This window comes from Rhodamnia argentea, chromosome 8, assembly GCF_020921035.1.
Source record: "Rhodamnia argentea isolate NSW1041297 chromosome 8, ASM2092103v1, whole genome shotgun sequence".
NCBI classification, from domain to species: Eukaryota; Viridiplantae; Streptophyta; class Magnoliopsida; order Myrtales; family Myrtaceae; genus Rhodamnia; species Rhodamnia argentea.
In genome coordinates this window covers 5,786,951-5,801,491 of record NC_063157.1, presented here as the reverse complement: position 1 = coordinate 5,801,491, position 14,541 = coordinate 5,786,951, and the positions used below count along the sequence as shown (strand labels likewise).

Below are 14,541 nucleotides of genomic sequence, written 5' to 3'. Positions count from 1 at the left end.
TAGCTTTATGCAAGCGAGTTGCGGCTTACAATCCGAACCGAGTGGGTTCGAGCATATCCAGTGGAATTCCTTTTTTACTCTACAAGTGTGGCGTCCCGATCCGCCACCCGCTTGCTAATTTCGCGCTTTGATTTAATCTCTTATTATGCATAGCATACTTGGTGCATACGAAATACTAACTAAAAACAAACAAAACGGCCATACAAGCACAAGTGCATGTCAATCACACGACGAGCACGCCTCATAGGGTATGGCCTTAATGAGTTTCACTAATCCGATAAGGTACATCGCTAATAGTAAGATCGTTCAGCAAATTGATTATATATTGCATATTCACACATGATCTACGCTATATACATCACTTCTTTATTTACACGAATTAAGCCAAGAGGATTTACAAAGGAAGGTCATCTACTCTTAAATACTAGCACCGGACTGAAACATTATAATAGTGTATGCCCCGAACTCCCTATCGTCATCCATATTCTCAACCTCACTATCCCTGTCAAACTGGTGAGGTAAAATAGGACCTATCAATCCCGTTAGGTCGCGATGGTACACGACTTTGAACTTGAATGCAGCCCTTCAACTAGTGGTCCTTCATTCACATAAACTTGAGAACGGATCATCTTATAATGAATCCGTAAAGGACTGTTGAGTCGGGATTACGTATACTATTCTGTAGATCGACTTATCCACAAGGGTTCACCATAGAAACGTTGTTGCACGAGAGTCAGTGGATCCGGCATTCTAATATGCTGAAAAACATTTTAACCGACGGAGTAAGTATTAATCCCAACAAGTATGATCACTAGGCCAAACGACTAAACCTTCTACAAAATCGTGAGATTGGAGAAAAAGTTCACCATCGTCAAATGCAATCATACACAAGCTTAAGGTCTCAAAATCATGCCACATTCACCACAATCAAGATTGATCGGTGCTTAACACTCACAACGACAAACCATAGGAAGTCTAGTAATAAGGACTACAGATCTATTTGCCTTAGATTCTATTTTTTAAGAAAACAAGACGAAAATCGCCATAGAAACGAGCTTCGAGCGACCCTTCCTTTTACGGTGCCGTGATGAGGAGGCGAAAGGGATAGGCAGCGTAAAGGGCTAGCACACGGGGCTTAGAACAGCTCGTTGATTATCATCGTCAAATCTCGAAGCCGCCGATCAAGACTCAAGCAGAGGAGGAGCCGACCGCTGAGGGAGTTGCCGATGGGTTGTTTGGTCGAGGCTTGTTACGGTCGGAAATGGAAGGAGAAAGCGTTATTTATAGCGGAAGCGGGCGCCCACGAGTTAGCATCGTCAATTGCCATGTGATGACGTGTGGCGCCGGGGGGTTGAAACTTGTTGCTGCGTGGCACCAGTGGTGACATGTTGGCATGAAGTGGCAGTAAAGAGAGGCGGGCGGCCACGTGTCATCCTCGTGGTGACACACAGCGCCACTTGGCGTCTATGTGTCTTACCTCTAATCTTTCCCCGTCACAGGCTATTTTCTTCACTAAATACTAATTACGACGGTTCTTTAATTTTGTAATGTAAGCTAACAGTAATTTGGGTCGTTATAGCAAGGATTAAGACCAAATGAAGATTTCGTTCTCTTTCTATCAAACGAAAATATATTTCATTCTCTCAAAGAATATGATCGAATGAGATACGAATTATGTAGTTCTTATTTTTCCGGTGTTACTTAATTGGGAAGAAATTAGTACAATTCAGTGATATATTCTCAATTACCAGCAAACATGTTTTTTTTTTTAATTTTATTTAAAGTCGTATTTGAATATTCTTTATTTTTATTTTAGCTGTACCGAACTACCTATCAAGATTTTCAATAATTTAATTTTGAATTTTGCCGCCCATGCGAGTAAAATTTATCTGTCCTCATTTGTAAATTGCTCGGCCTTAGGAAGCTTGTTTCTGATTCATGGCGTCACTCTTGGTCCTCAGCCTTATTGTTCTCGCTCCGTTCTCTTCTTCCTTCACCGTCCGGCGCCCGACGAGCATCTCCGGTCACTGCACCCCTTCGAGCGGTTGAGGTTTCCTTCACGAAGGCTCCGATCGACGATGCTAAGGTTAATCTAATCTAGGAACGATTATGTCGCAGTGTCGGTTGGGATTTTGTCAGAGCGGATAACGATTTCTCTTGTCCTATCATAGGAATTCTTCGGTTCTCTTCGATTTGCTTTGGCATGCCCTGAAAGGATGGAGACGCTCGTGGTGCCTCCTAAACAATGGAAAGTTGATGGCCCGCCGTATTCCTGTCAATCAGGTTTTATCTTCTGATTCGATGGCATTGATTGCTGAATTTACTGGCTCGCCGTTGCTTCTTGCTTCTGGGACTGCTTCTCCATGGTTTGAGGTTGAAGTGAGCCATTTGCCGATTCCCGTACCGATTTCCGTAAATCCTTTAACAATTGATCTAATTACAGAGGGGAACTGGGCTGTGTCAGTATAGTTGATTTGGTATTAGTTACATTGAATTGAGTGATTGAGGCAGAGTTCTTTTCTTTGATTGGCTCATGGTCATCTTCTTGGTACCATCAATGCTTAAGGATCTTCTTTAGTTTGTGCGTGGTTTCGCACTGTGATTCAGTAAGGAATGTAGCTGGGCAAATGTAGGTCCACGTCGAACAAAGTGCTAACTGACGAAAAGCTTCTATGATAAAGAATTATGTAAAAAAATACCAATTTACATGTATAATATCATTGTATAGTGACTATGCTATTCGCTAAATCTATTGAGTCCAGCTAAAGAATTGCAGGAACCTTTTGGGCATTGTCGTGTGTTGCCTGCACTAAACCTGGCATGAAGCAATCTTAGAAGGGGCATTAGATGGGTTGCCTTTCTGCAGGCAGTCAATTGGGGGGACTGTGGAGGTCTTCGACTCTCCATATGTCTTCCAGCAGAAAGGGCCATACAAATGGTGGCTTGTTTGGTGAGGCTTTAGCTGTATGGTTGCAAGAGATATCTCTGTGCAAGGCGAGTTGTCGCTGCACGCAAAGTATACCGGTTGTACTGTGTAAGTTCCTTGTATGTTGGCGTAAGTAATGCCTGAAACCGCCACAGCTGACGTTTGATTCTTGCATTTTTCTTTATCGCAATAGTATTGGTCTATCACGATTGGAGTTTCAACTTCGGAAACTTGGATGTTTGAGAACATGATATTGTTTGCTGAACCTGAGCCTCCCTGCAGGAACAAAGATTAGATCACATCACAAAGGTATTAATTTACACAACTTGGGGTCACTTAGTTTGATCTCTCCTGTAAATTCAGGAAGTGGTGCAGTGAGGATATTAGGTGCTAGATGAGAACGAGGAAGTCTTGTCCTGGGATATGGGTTCCTTTACCTGCAATGTCTTTATTCTCACACCAGTCATGGTGTTGCGCATTACGGTGTTACGCACAGTCACATTTGAGACGCAAGCTCTTGTGTTGCCGTTCCCTAGCCCTCCGATGCTGATGCCATGTCCTGGCCCACAATTTATATCATGGATATATATGTTCGAGCATCCAGTTTGTATGGAAACACAATCATCCCCTGGAATTTTTTTACAGCATTCCAAATGTCAGCAACATTTTACCATTTAATCTGAGGTAGGCTTATTTAGTTGTCACATTTATTGGCTTTGGCTAAGTTTGAACTCTCTTGTTTGTGGTATAATAGTGATTGTCGATTGTGCTGGCACTGTGAAAGTACATGCTTCTCTAAATGAGGAATTACCACAAGCAAGGTTGCAGCTGTGAATGAGCACATTCTGGGAATTTTGCAGGTGGATACCATCTGTGTTTGGGCTGTCACCAGGAGATGAGACGCTAATGTCGAAAACATGAACATTAGTACAAGAATCAAACTTAAGGTGCATCTTGGGGCTATTTTGTATAGTAATGCCTGTAACTGTCACATCAGTGCTGCCGTAGAACCTGAGTGCCTGCATGCACAAGTTATGTGTCATGCGTGGGGTAAGAAATATCTGTCAGTGGGTCCACATAACATCTGTTGAGGCATTTACCGTTGGCTTGGTCTTTGGCATTTTACTCAGTTCCGCGCTAATCTGCTTGTCATGGTTAAAGACTTCATTAGTTTTTATAGTAACTGCCATTGCGTTTGGACATAGTGTCATTCATGTGAGAGCCTGTCAAACCTGGGTGCTTACCATATTATTCAGTTCATTGGCTCTATTTTGGCCTGTGGAGGGGATGTTTTGTGATGTATCTGTCCCAGCGTAGACTGCTGCATCCTTCCACCAAACTGAGCCTTGTCCGTCAATGATGCCTTCCCCTTTTATAGTAATCTCGGTAAGCTTAGTGAATTCGATCCATTGTAAGAAACCTGATCCCCAAGCTTTTGCGCTTGTGGGAGCAATTATCTTGCCATCCAACTGTGGGAAAATGACCAGCTTCTTATAAAAAATGCATTGCTCAACAAATACTAGCTGTTAAATTGATTTCTGCTATATTGAGATTTATCTGTATGATGATTGACGTGACATTCACCTGGAATATAATTTTAGGTTTACAATTTGGCCCTGCAAAAGAAATTGGGCTGAGGAGAAATATGGATCCGGATGGGACGAGAATTGTTGATGCTTCAACTTTACAAGCGGCTGCCCATGCTGCGAGGAATGCCTGCCATAATGACAGATTAGTCCTAATTTTGAGTCGATACATGGAAGATATCGAGTACAATTTTCAGAGTGACACATGTACTTATTGCATTGATGCAGTTTTTGCCTAGAAATTTTGGATGCTAGTCACTTGTATCCTTGCTTTGGTATTGGTAGTATCAAACTTATTTAAGATTCTTGTAGTTGGATAAATGAGTCCTAGCAGTGTAAAATGAGTCCAAAAAGCTATCATGAATTCATCACGCTCTTTCTGAGAACTCAACCAGAACCAGGGTTCTAGTGTTGCTGCCATCCGCCTTTCCACTACTCAAGTTCCTGATAGCTTCTTTGATGCAATATGCTTGAGAGAACTGAAGCACAATAACAACTCTTCCTAAGAGATTAAATGGATAGTGGATGGTTTCTCAGAATTACCTTCATATCATCCGTTTGTCCATCACCTTTGGCGCCATAATCTTGTACATTGAACGTGGTAGAGTTCTTATGACTTGGTGCTGGGGCCAGCGGTGCAGGAACAGGCATGGGCGCAGGTGCTGGTGGCTTAGGCTTTGGCTTGGGAGCGGGGGCAGGCACAGGCATGGGTGCTGGTGGCTTAGGCTTAGGCTTAGGTGCAGGTGCAGGTGCTAGTGGAGTATTGTGCTTCTTGTGATTGTGGTGGCTACTGTGGCCTTTATCCATTACACTGGACAGATGAATTCTGCTTTGCCTCCAAGGCATGCTATTTCTAGCATAGCAAGCACCAAAGTCCGCACATAGAATAAGAAAGGCAAATAGAATGAGAAATGCACAGTTCTTTAGGTCCATGCTCATCATTTTTGTGAAGTGATGAACGAACGAAATGAATAGGTTCATATGGGAGATGTACTTGGTCCCTCAAATGGCTAGTGAGGAGAACATTAGCTCCATATGTGTATAAATACACTTGGAGGGAGCGGCCTGTCCGAACTTATGCCACTGTGCACACATGAGTGGAACAGTATAACAAAGAGAAGAGTTTGGAGTGTACCATTCATTTTCATTTACTCTTCATTGACTGATATTTTTTTCTCTGATGATCTTGGATTGTTCAGTATTCACTAGCCAACTTGTAAAACTGACACATAAGACACTCAGCCTAGTCTTTTATTAAGACTTTGCATGTTTAACATCCTATTGCTTCTGCTTGGACGTTGCTCTTATTCTCTTCTGGTTACAAGCTAGCTCTACTCAGTTTTGTCCGAGCATGACTAAATGAGGAGAGGACATGGTGGAAGAGTTTAAAATATGGCTTTGCTCTGCCTTTGGTGGTTTATTAGTTTGTGGATACTGTTTAGGAAAAGCTTGAGAGTTCTCTTTTTTTCCTTTTTGTCCCCTTTTGCTCTTCACTTCTTGTTGGGGTTATCTTCATGGGTGAGATCGGCCAGGTTTTTATAACTATGCTCTCAGTCTCGAATAGAGTTCTCGGTCATGCAGGCCTTGTTGTGTTCCCTGTGGTGTAGCGCACGGCGTACGAGATCTAAAGAGGAATTCTTGCGACAAGGTGACTGCTCCTATGATGCTAAGGTGGTGGTTAGATGGGAATTTTGATTCTAATTTAGGATGTGCTTCAGCGTCGTAAAGAGCTTAACTCATGAAGTGACCAATGCTTCGAATCCTGGAAAATTCAGATTCAGGAATGGGTGGTCTATGGTGAATTTTATCAGCAACGGTTACAGATCGAACAATCTGCTTCCAAAAACAAGGAACAACCCGGTACGATACGCATATGTATGGATTTATCTATTTATACCTGCATTTCTTACATCAAGCAATGCATTGACACGTGGAGTCGGTCCGGTTTTAGGATATTCTAAACTACCAACAATTTTTGGACAGATCGCACAAGGGGGCCAAGACGTGAGAATCAAGTAACCTACCAATATCTTACCTGACGTCAATATGAATGCTCTACAGGCCGGCGTTTTGTCTTAACTGTTTTTTCCAGGTGGTCGTACCGATCGTCAAGCAAATACGGTTGCTTAGAAAGCCACCAAAGGCGGCAAAGGAAAGGGCAGAAGTGGCTGGTGGCCTGCTAAGGGCGCATGCGACAGAGACACTTTTATACGTGCCTGAATCTTTGTTGTCTTTTCGCAGTAAAGGAGACCGTTTAATCGGTTGTGGCAATGTTGGGATCACCAGCATCCAACTGAAAACTTCATATGACATATAGGATTAGTGTTAGCATTAGGTTCTTGCACTTAATTTGATCTGTAGTTATACCCTGTCTGCAAATTGTAGAGGCTCGACACCCGATAGTTGACACGGTAACTACTATATCTGTAGGCAAGATCCACAACATGTTTGCCGGAGGCGGCAATGACGTCATCTCGATTCTAAGCTCTTTGTGACAGACGTCACGTGGTTATTGGTTTATAAAACCATTTTCATCGGTCTAATCGAGTTCTATATTTAGGTACCCAGTACCTTTTGAAATGAGTTAAGTAATTCTTATGTGTGAACCTCTTCCATTAATCTACCCTCTTGATCTCAACTTTAAAGTTCATTTGTGAGCATAACGTGATTCTTCTAAACTTTGGAAAATGTCCGAATTTGATGATAAAGGTCATTTGGGATCTCATTGCTCATTTGATTCTTTTCCCTGTGAGTCCCGAAAGAACAACGAAATCCCGTATTTCTTTTAAAGACGATATAATTTGTCAAGACGATTTTACCCTTTATCCGCCTGTATTGCAATACGACATCTATACTAACTTCAAGATGAAGGAAGAGAAACATCGAAGGCAAAAGAAGGCTCTTCATCTCTAAGCAAAAGGACAAGCAAATGCAATCTTTGACTTATCAGATAAAATGGAAGATGTGTTGAGGTTCGTTCAAACTGATCATCATGCTCGTGTGACTTGCAAACTGTAACATTGACAATTTAGCAGCTAACTTATCCAACTTAAGTACGCAATGCCCGGGAGATCTATTTGGAAAAAAAAAAAAAAAGTCAATAAGGTCGCAGGCACACGGATCGTTCCAGCCTCAATCTGCTGTTGAACATGTGAAACTAACGTCTCTATCCTCGAATCGAACTCGTCCACCAGTAAAGACGCGATGCGTGCGTGAGTCTTGGATAGAGATTGCGTGCATAAACGAGTCCGGAAGCAATCTACAGCCAGTGGCTCGGCCCGATACCTCGCCATATAACGTCAACTCCGTCATCAGAGCCGGCCAATCAAGGCTGGGAAATCCACCAAGCAACAAACTCGTCAAATGGGTGGATCGAATTGGGTTTAGATCGCGTCACAAATGGTCCCACCCAAATAAATCTATTTAATTAAAACACTACCATATTTTATCCAATTTGGAAAAATCTTATATCCAAACCGAGGTGAGAGTGCGGCGTGAGTGAGAGCGCACATCATATATAAAGGTGAGTTGGGTCTAAGTAAATTGTAAATTCAGTTATGATCAATTTAACACTCATATTATATTTAAACTTAATAATGACCAATTTATTAGATATAAGAACACATCGTATATGGGTTAGGAAATGAGTTTATGACCTATTTTGACAAGTCTACCGAATAGGCAGCGATAAGATCCAGCGGTTCCAGTGGTCTCCATGCTGTTCCGGCGCTGCTGATGATGCCGGCCTTATTCGCGTGGGCCAAGCTCCAAGAGAAATGCGCAAACTAACGGCCATTTCTCGGTGGATCTTTACCGACGGATCACTCGACGGCCCCGCTCGAGACTTTGGACGCCATGTAATGACTTGAGCGCCCGAATATCGCTGCCACTTCTCGAATGGTTCCGAGTCACGCACGTAATTAGTTAAACGACACGACAATATTAAACGATTATCCTGAAAGCTAATCATGGCCTTAATCCTCAACGCAGAAGCTTCTTCCGTGTTCCGGTCCGAAGGCTCAGGACGTACGGGAAAACAACAACAATGTGACTTGCAAGTTTCCCCAGCCGCGGATCATCATTGCGTTCGAGCAACTTATAATCATGCATTGTCATCATTAGTTTGGAGAGCAATATGTTATTATTCTTCAAGACCCAGTTCGAATCCTCAACTCGGGGATGATGAGCGGAACGAACGAGACTTGGAGGCTTGTCTTGTTGCATCATGTTGCGCCCTCCTTAATTGTGTTGGATGGCGACGGAGACGGCGACAGAGGTGAGGTTCCGGTGTTCTTGAGTGATACGGCTTCGATCGGCGAAAATAACGTGTAGGCCGGCCCTATCGCTGGACGACACGTGGCGCGACGGGTCCCGACTTTGAGCCCTTCACTGCATCCCCTCTCTCTATCTCTCTCTTAGTTAATTACGCTCGCCCTCCCTCCCTCTCTTTTCCTGGAGCCACTCGATGTGGCGATCGTCTCGGGCCAGTCCGATCACGGGCTCTTTTGGTTCATGCATGATCTCAAGTCTGCTGATTGAGTGCACTTCATTTTCCGTGGACTCTAAGCACATAACTCCGCCCTCTTTTGATGATATAGTTGCTTTCTTGTATTTCACTCCCCTCCTGAAAATTTGAAGCGATGACCGTGCGTTCCTTCACCTGTTAGGGGGTTTAGCTTTTTCGTTTTGCATACTGAACTCGAGGAGAGAACCTATCCAAAATACGTCATGACACTAAACGTGTGCAAGCCGGTGCGTTAGGAGAGAGTCTATCTCGAGTGTTGAAGTTGTCGTCGAACATCGATTGACAACGGGTCTCATTTGCTCTTTATAGTTATGCGATCTCCCTTTCACTCATAACTTTAAGCTTTTGGATTTGACTTTCTAAGCTAGTACCGCTCGTAATCCGGCTTGCGCGTAAAAGGGGGTGTTCCCGCTCTCATCTATAAGCTTTTTTGGGTTGGATTTTCCAATACCGAGAATGTCGGGTACCCTTCCCTAAAACCGAATGCTCCAATGAAAATTTTAAACATTCTATGATATCAGATGTGAAAAATGCAATTTGTAGTATTTACTGCCGAGTGACACATTCAAAGGCTTACTTTTTATTCGACAGTGTAAATCGACCAAAGGACATTTAATGTAAATGACGGATATGTCAATAATATGCAAAGGAGGAGCACAGTTATTGACCGTCTTCGCCTTGCAATCCACCTAAAGACGACCCCGTTCAATTCCCATCCCGCTTCAAGCCCCGCATCCAGCGAAGCAATGCCAATTTAGGGCGCAGTTGTTTCTCTTATCACCCCTATTGTTGCAATCGAAACAATAGTATATGCTAAAAATCGTATTTTTTAATCGATTTGTAATGTTTATAGAATTCTCCATAGGTTTTAAAGTAATCGGGCCTATGTGCTCCGATCCTAGATTTATAAATATACATATATTGCAATTTAAGGATTGGAATTGTACTTTTCAAAATTTGTTACCCGAGCTGATGTTTGGAATTTAGTCTAGAAAAACATACAGACGCCGTTTAACGGTCGGAAAAGGCACAATACCGGCTAACGTTGCTGTTCACCAATCGGATTTTCCTTTCCTTACTAGTACAGTCTGATCACAGACAGCCTCACATCACGGGGCGCCGCTCGCAATCAGCATCGCGCTGATCGGAGAGGCTTGGTGAAGCCCATTCCTGCATAAGCGATGTACCCGATAATCTCCCCCCGTCGTCAAAGCTGGCGTCAGCGGTACGACAGCAGAGCCAACCACCGGGCGCCACGTCTTCAGCCTCTTCCTAGCCTCGACGAGTCGCTTCGCATTCGTTCATTTCAGCGATGGATTCGGGTTTTGCAAGAGAGACTGGGGCACTTCTTTTTTTGTTTTGCTGGGGCGAGCGTCGGACCGGAGGAGTTGAAGCATTGCATAGCGTGAGAAGAGGCTCTGAGCTTCGCAGGTGAGTGTTCGAGGTTGCAGTTTCTTGTCCTGTAGATGCTTCTTTGTAGCGGCAAAATCAGCTTGTCCGAGCGGAGGTGATGGACGAGAGACTGGTAGTATCGGAAAGCTAGCTCAGTGAGTGAAGATAGCTCAAGAACCCTGTTTCGTAGCCTTTATTGCAGCGTAGTAGATCTGCATTTTGCTCTGTAACGAGACGGCTGGTGATGAATTTAATGGTTCCGTGAAGATGTAGACATTCGGAAAGCTATCCGGCAGAATATATGAATATTAAACTACGTTTTCATCCAACCGTCCAAGCTTATAGAATCTTACATGGTATGGAAGCAGGAAATTATGAGTTTAAATATTCTAGACCCCTACTTGCCTCTCAAAATGCATATTTTTACGCTTTAAGCTTAGGCCAAAGTCCTGTGTGGTCGTGAGGGAAATGTTACCAGTTTCAGCTTTTAGAACAGTTGGCAATAGTTCAACAAAGTTTGTGCTCATTTTATATCTGTTTCCCTGTTCGATGATCAAACACGTGCTGAGAAGAGCACCGGGAATATCAATTTCTTCGAGTCTTAAAATGGTTGTCTGTACGTCGAAGATAACCTTAGTCCTGGTAGTCGGTTGACTATTTAATTGAGTTGGTGAATTAAGGTCTTTGATTGTGTCGATCTTTATTTGTCATTAAGGGACATGATTTGAGTTTTTTTTCATCTTCATCAGGATTTAGAACAGCAATTCTAAGTAAAATGGATGCGGGATTCGAAACACCACACTCTGCAGACATACTTCTCTGGTACTTGTTTATGTGTAGCTTCCACATATATTCTACCCAAAGCTTCCTGAGGAAATGAATGAAGATGAAGATCAAAGATGATAAGTTTGTGAGGGTTAGCTGTGCCAAAATTTGCAACTTTCTGCTATGCATCACTTATCCTTGTGGTTGACTGTTGTACATGGTAGGAAACGGAAGCGGCTGTCACGGATGGGAATGGGACTGAAACTGGCCATATTGTGGCTATGAACATTGGGGTTGGGTCGGGTCAACCCAGACAGGTAAACTTCCAATAGATGTGCGCTTGCTGCCTTCATGTACCCATAGGCGATCTTTTAATTCTACTGATAAAAGTTGAGAAAGAAAGAGACAGAGGATGGCTGTGCTCTTGTAGCATTCTTTGTCCTGTCATCTCTTTTTCGTCTGCGTACTTTATGTCAATTTGGCGCGTGAATATGTTCCTGACATGATCTATCGATTAGCAAAGCATTACAGCAGGCAAATCGGTGAATGCCTCTGATTTAGGTTGTAATGTATCAGTTCTGTAAAGAAATTTCTATATGCTGTGTTTTCTCTCTTTCCATTAAATGATTTGCCTATTATCGAGTTGATGAAGGAAATAAAATGCGTGGTTTAAACATTAACTTAACTTCTAAATTTCAGGTGGCAAAATGCCTTCCTCTCAATTATCATTTGTGTGCTGCGTACTTGTTATCACCATCCTGCATGCGGCCTGTGTCCTTTTGAGAAACTGAATTGGTCTAATTAATCAACTTAAATTTGATCCTACTATAGTTTCATAGTCTCTTTTATGGCCTTAACTGCTACTTACTTTACAATACAACCCTTGTTGACTATCTTCTGCAATATTCGGCACATGGTCTGCGTCCTTGTGAGCAAATTAAGTAGTCCGTTAAATCAGTTTAATCAAATAGAGCATGTCCTTGTGGGGTTTCACGAGTTATTGGCACACCATTTAGCTCTATGCCATTTCTTGTAGTTCCATCGTATCTCTTCTTAGTCTAAACTCGTCTTATTACGAACTCTTGCTTCCCTTTTGCTTTCTCCTGATACCAGTGGTTTCCTACTCCTCCTCAGGCTAATGTCGTCTCTAGACAACCATTGTATCTTAATTGCATCTCTCTTCTTCTTCTTTTTGGTTGTGGCTAATTATGTATTTGTGTTTTATGGATGGACTTTTCCACTGAACTAGTTGCATAACTGGATGGGATATACTCACTTATGAGCTTCATTTTCAGTTCGGATTAGTTCTCTTTGCCCGTAGTTGCGCCTCTCATTTTATCTCTTAGAGTAACTCCTCGAACTCTGTCGGTTATACCTTAAAATACAACATCAAACAAAAATATCTTGCTAGGGTCTTCAGGCTCATTCCTGTGTATTTCACTTTTTCAAGGGAACTTTCATTGTAAATGGAGTCATCTCAGAACCCTGGCGTTATTTGATGTATTGCTCTCAAATAACAATTGTTGCACGCACAAAACTGCATGTTGAATTTCAGTCATGTCACCCTCTTTTCTAATGAAACAGGTCAAAGGTGGGTATAATATATCTTATATTGGTTTGCACTATCATCAAGCACTTGAACTCATGTTTGGGGCAATTGAATATAAAACTGCAATCGACATATGGTCCGTCGCATGTGTCCTCATTCAGCTTCTTCTGGGACAGGTTCTTTACCATACATGAAGTTTTGATTCTCTCAAATTGTGTTAGTCTATATGATGGTAGCTATGATTCTTTGCCTCTTTTCCCCACTACTCTTGTGCCTGTTGCAAATATGATAGCCTCTCTTTCCAGGTGAAGGGCTTTGTTCAATTGAGAGACTGTACCCTCTGTTAACTCATGTTGTTCTGGATTACTGGCAGTACTTTCTATTTACATATTTCGTTCTTCTTTAGGTACTTGGAACACCAACTCGCGAGGAAATTAAATGTATCAACCCCAAACTATACTGAATTCAAGTTTCCACAGATTAAGGCTCATCCCTAGCACAAAGTGAGTTCTCTGCTTTAACCTTGTGGACCTTTTGTTCAAGTACTCGGTCCTTTCCTTTGGTATAAACTTAAATGCATAACATTCAGTCTTTCGTCAATTAAAAAGATGAAGTGATACACGCCGAAACACAGATATTCCGCAAGCGCATGCCCCCTGGAGAAGTCGTCCTTTAACTACCTCCAGATGCTCTAATTCTTCTTCTAAGTGTAGCCTGCTAGATTTGGCTTCACGAACTTCCATCCGTTTTTTTTCCTTTGTGGCGTTACGTTCTCTTTTCCATTTTCAACTGATGAAAACTGCAAAGCCGAAGTTCAAATTCACATGTGGACATGAGTATATGGAACCTTGTCCAAGAACAGTTAATTCTTCTTTCTTTTCACCTGAAAGTCGGGTATTGAGCAAGTAAGATGATTAACTTTTCTCATCAACAAGTCCTCTTTGGTGTTCTCTTTCTCCTTTTTATGCTTACCAGATGAAATAACTGTTGTGCACGCCGGAATTCCTATGGACGCTCATGACAATACTTCTAAAGCAAAAATCCTTTTTGTAACGCAAATCCGTTTGGTTATGCAACTTCATTTTTCTACTTCTGGAAATTTTTTGCTCTAAAAGTTATTTTGGAGCTACTTAAAGAAGTTAGAAAAAAAATAATTTCTCTCAAAAGTTGATTTCTAGAGGAGAAGTATTGGCATTTGTGCCCTAAACTTCCGGACGCAAGACATGGATCCATCTCCTTTCTTATTCAAAGTGTTTCAAAAGAGGATCACATTGAAACTCGACAGAATCTTCTCTCTTCAAAGTTGAAGCATCTCTTCTATCTGGTTTTTGCAGTTAAGGGGCTGTGTCTGTCTATTCCTTGGCGAGCTTTGTGATCCTAATGCCCGTCTCCCTACCCAAATGGGAGACCATTGCCACCTCTCTTCCACTTCAAACCTCAAGGTACCCAATCAATGCTACTAAACCTTTCGTTTATGAGTGATTATAACTGTTCGGACTGGTGTAAGAATTTGCTGCTTTCCGGGTTTTGTCTCAACTGTGCAGAACTGGAAGGGGTAAAAATTTTGAGCTGCAGACAGAAGTAATTCCAGGGCGTGAGGGGCAGCAGTCTCCCTTCCTTGGTTCGTAGGCTACAAACACTTGGGTTGATGATTGTGCTCTCTGGTTCTGCCAAAGTCAAATCGAGCTTTGTCGTGTATTTGTGAAATCTACTGTCTTTATAAGTTCTTGGCTGCAACACCCCTCTTGGTTTCTTTTCTTATCTTTCTTATGGTAAATTCTCCACATGTTTAAATGCC

At 42.3% G+C, this 14,541-nt stretch overlaps 2 protein-coding genes and 1 long non-coding RNA gene across 8 annotated transcripts; 2 read left to right on the top strand and 1 right to left on the bottom strand.

Annotated features, from left to right (window-relative positions):
- Positions 1 to 1,885: 1,885 nt before the first annotated feature.
- LOC115741243 lies at positions 1,886 to 5,241 on the top strand. Of its 3 annotated transcripts, none has more exons than XR_007199542.1 (4): positions 1,886 to 2,086; positions 2,172 to 2,283; positions 2,867 to 4,719; positions 5,154 to 5,241. It is a non-coding gene; the product is annotated as an uncharacterized LOC115741243 (long non-coding RNA). The 3 variants fall into 3 exon arrangements; XR_007199541.1 differs by lacking the exon at positions 5,154 to 5,241 and having other exon boundaries at positions 2,867 to 4,312; positions 4,528 to 4,656; XR_007199543.1 differs by lacking the exon at positions 5,154 to 5,241 and having other exon boundaries at positions 1,889 to 2,086; positions 2,867 to 3,873; positions 4,528 to 4,648.
- On the bottom strand, positions 2,627 to 5,493 carry LOC125316236 (polygalacturonase At1g48100-like). Of its 2 annotated transcripts, none has more exons than XM_048284043.1 (7): positions 5,056 to 5,493; positions 4,511 to 4,642; positions 4,159 to 4,395; positions 4,027 to 4,068; positions 3,738 to 3,945; positions 3,364 to 3,554; positions 2,627 to 3,202 (listed from the first exon to the last, which is right to left on the bottom strand). In XM_048284043.1, the coding sequence occupies exons 1-7, from the start codon at positions 5,491 to 5,493 to the stop codon at positions 2,810 to 2,812; spliced, it is 1,641 nt and encodes a 546-aa protein (XP_048140000.1). In that variant the 3' UTR covers positions 2,627 to 2,809. The 2 variants fall into 2 exon arrangements, with proteins under 2 accessions (XP_048140000.1, XP_048140001.1); XM_048284044.1 differs by having other exon boundaries at positions 4,171 to 4,395.
- Positions 5,494 to 10,298: 4,805 nt separating this feature from the next.
- LOC115741150 lies at positions 10,299 to 14,541 on the top strand. Of its 3 annotated transcripts, none has more exons than XR_007199529.1 (6): positions 10,299 to 10,468; positions 11,179 to 11,345; positions 11,419 to 11,511; positions 12,779 to 13,048; positions 13,150 to 13,246; positions 14,319 to 14,541. XR_007199529.1 is itself a non-coding variant. In XM_048283967.1 (5 exons), the coding sequence occupies exons 2-5, from the start codon at positions 11,310 to 11,312 to the stop codon at positions 13,238 to 13,240; spliced, it is 483 nt and encodes a 160-aa protein (XP_048139924.1). In that variant the 5' UTR covers positions 10,299 to 10,468; positions 11,179 to 11,309; the 3' UTR covers positions 13,241 to 13,792. The 3 variants fall into 3 exon arrangements, 1 of the variants encoding a protein (XP_048139924.1); XR_004015442.2 differs by having other exon boundaries at positions 14,078 to 14,541; XM_048283967.1 differs by lacking the exon at positions 14,319 to 14,541 and having other exon boundaries at positions 12,786 to 13,048; positions 13,150 to 13,792.

Coding starts and splice junctions, on each gene's coding strand:
- LOC125316236 (XM_048284043.1), bottom strand. CDS start 5,493: ATGAACCTATTCATTTCGTTCGTTCATCACTTCACAAAAATGATGAGC. Junction 3,946..4,026: donor TGCCAAAGACCAAGCCAACG/GTAAATGCCTCA, acceptor TTGTGCATGCAG/GCACTCAGGTTCTACGGCAG. Junction 3,203..3,363: donor TGAGAATAAAGACATTGCAG/GTAAAGGAACCC, acceptor TTGTTCCTGCAG/GGAGGCTCAGGTTCAGCAAA.
- LOC115741150 (XM_048283967.1), top strand. CDS start 11,310: ATGAAGATGAAGATCAAAGATGATAAGTTTGTGAGG. Junction 11,346..11,418: donor AAGATGATAAGTTTGTGAGG/GTTAGCTGTGCC, acceptor TGTACATGGTAG/GAAACGGAAGCGGCTGTCAC. Junction 11,512..12,785: donor GGTCGGGTCAACCCAGACAG/GTAAACTTCCAA, acceptor AACAGGTCAAAG/GTGGGTATAATATATCTTAT.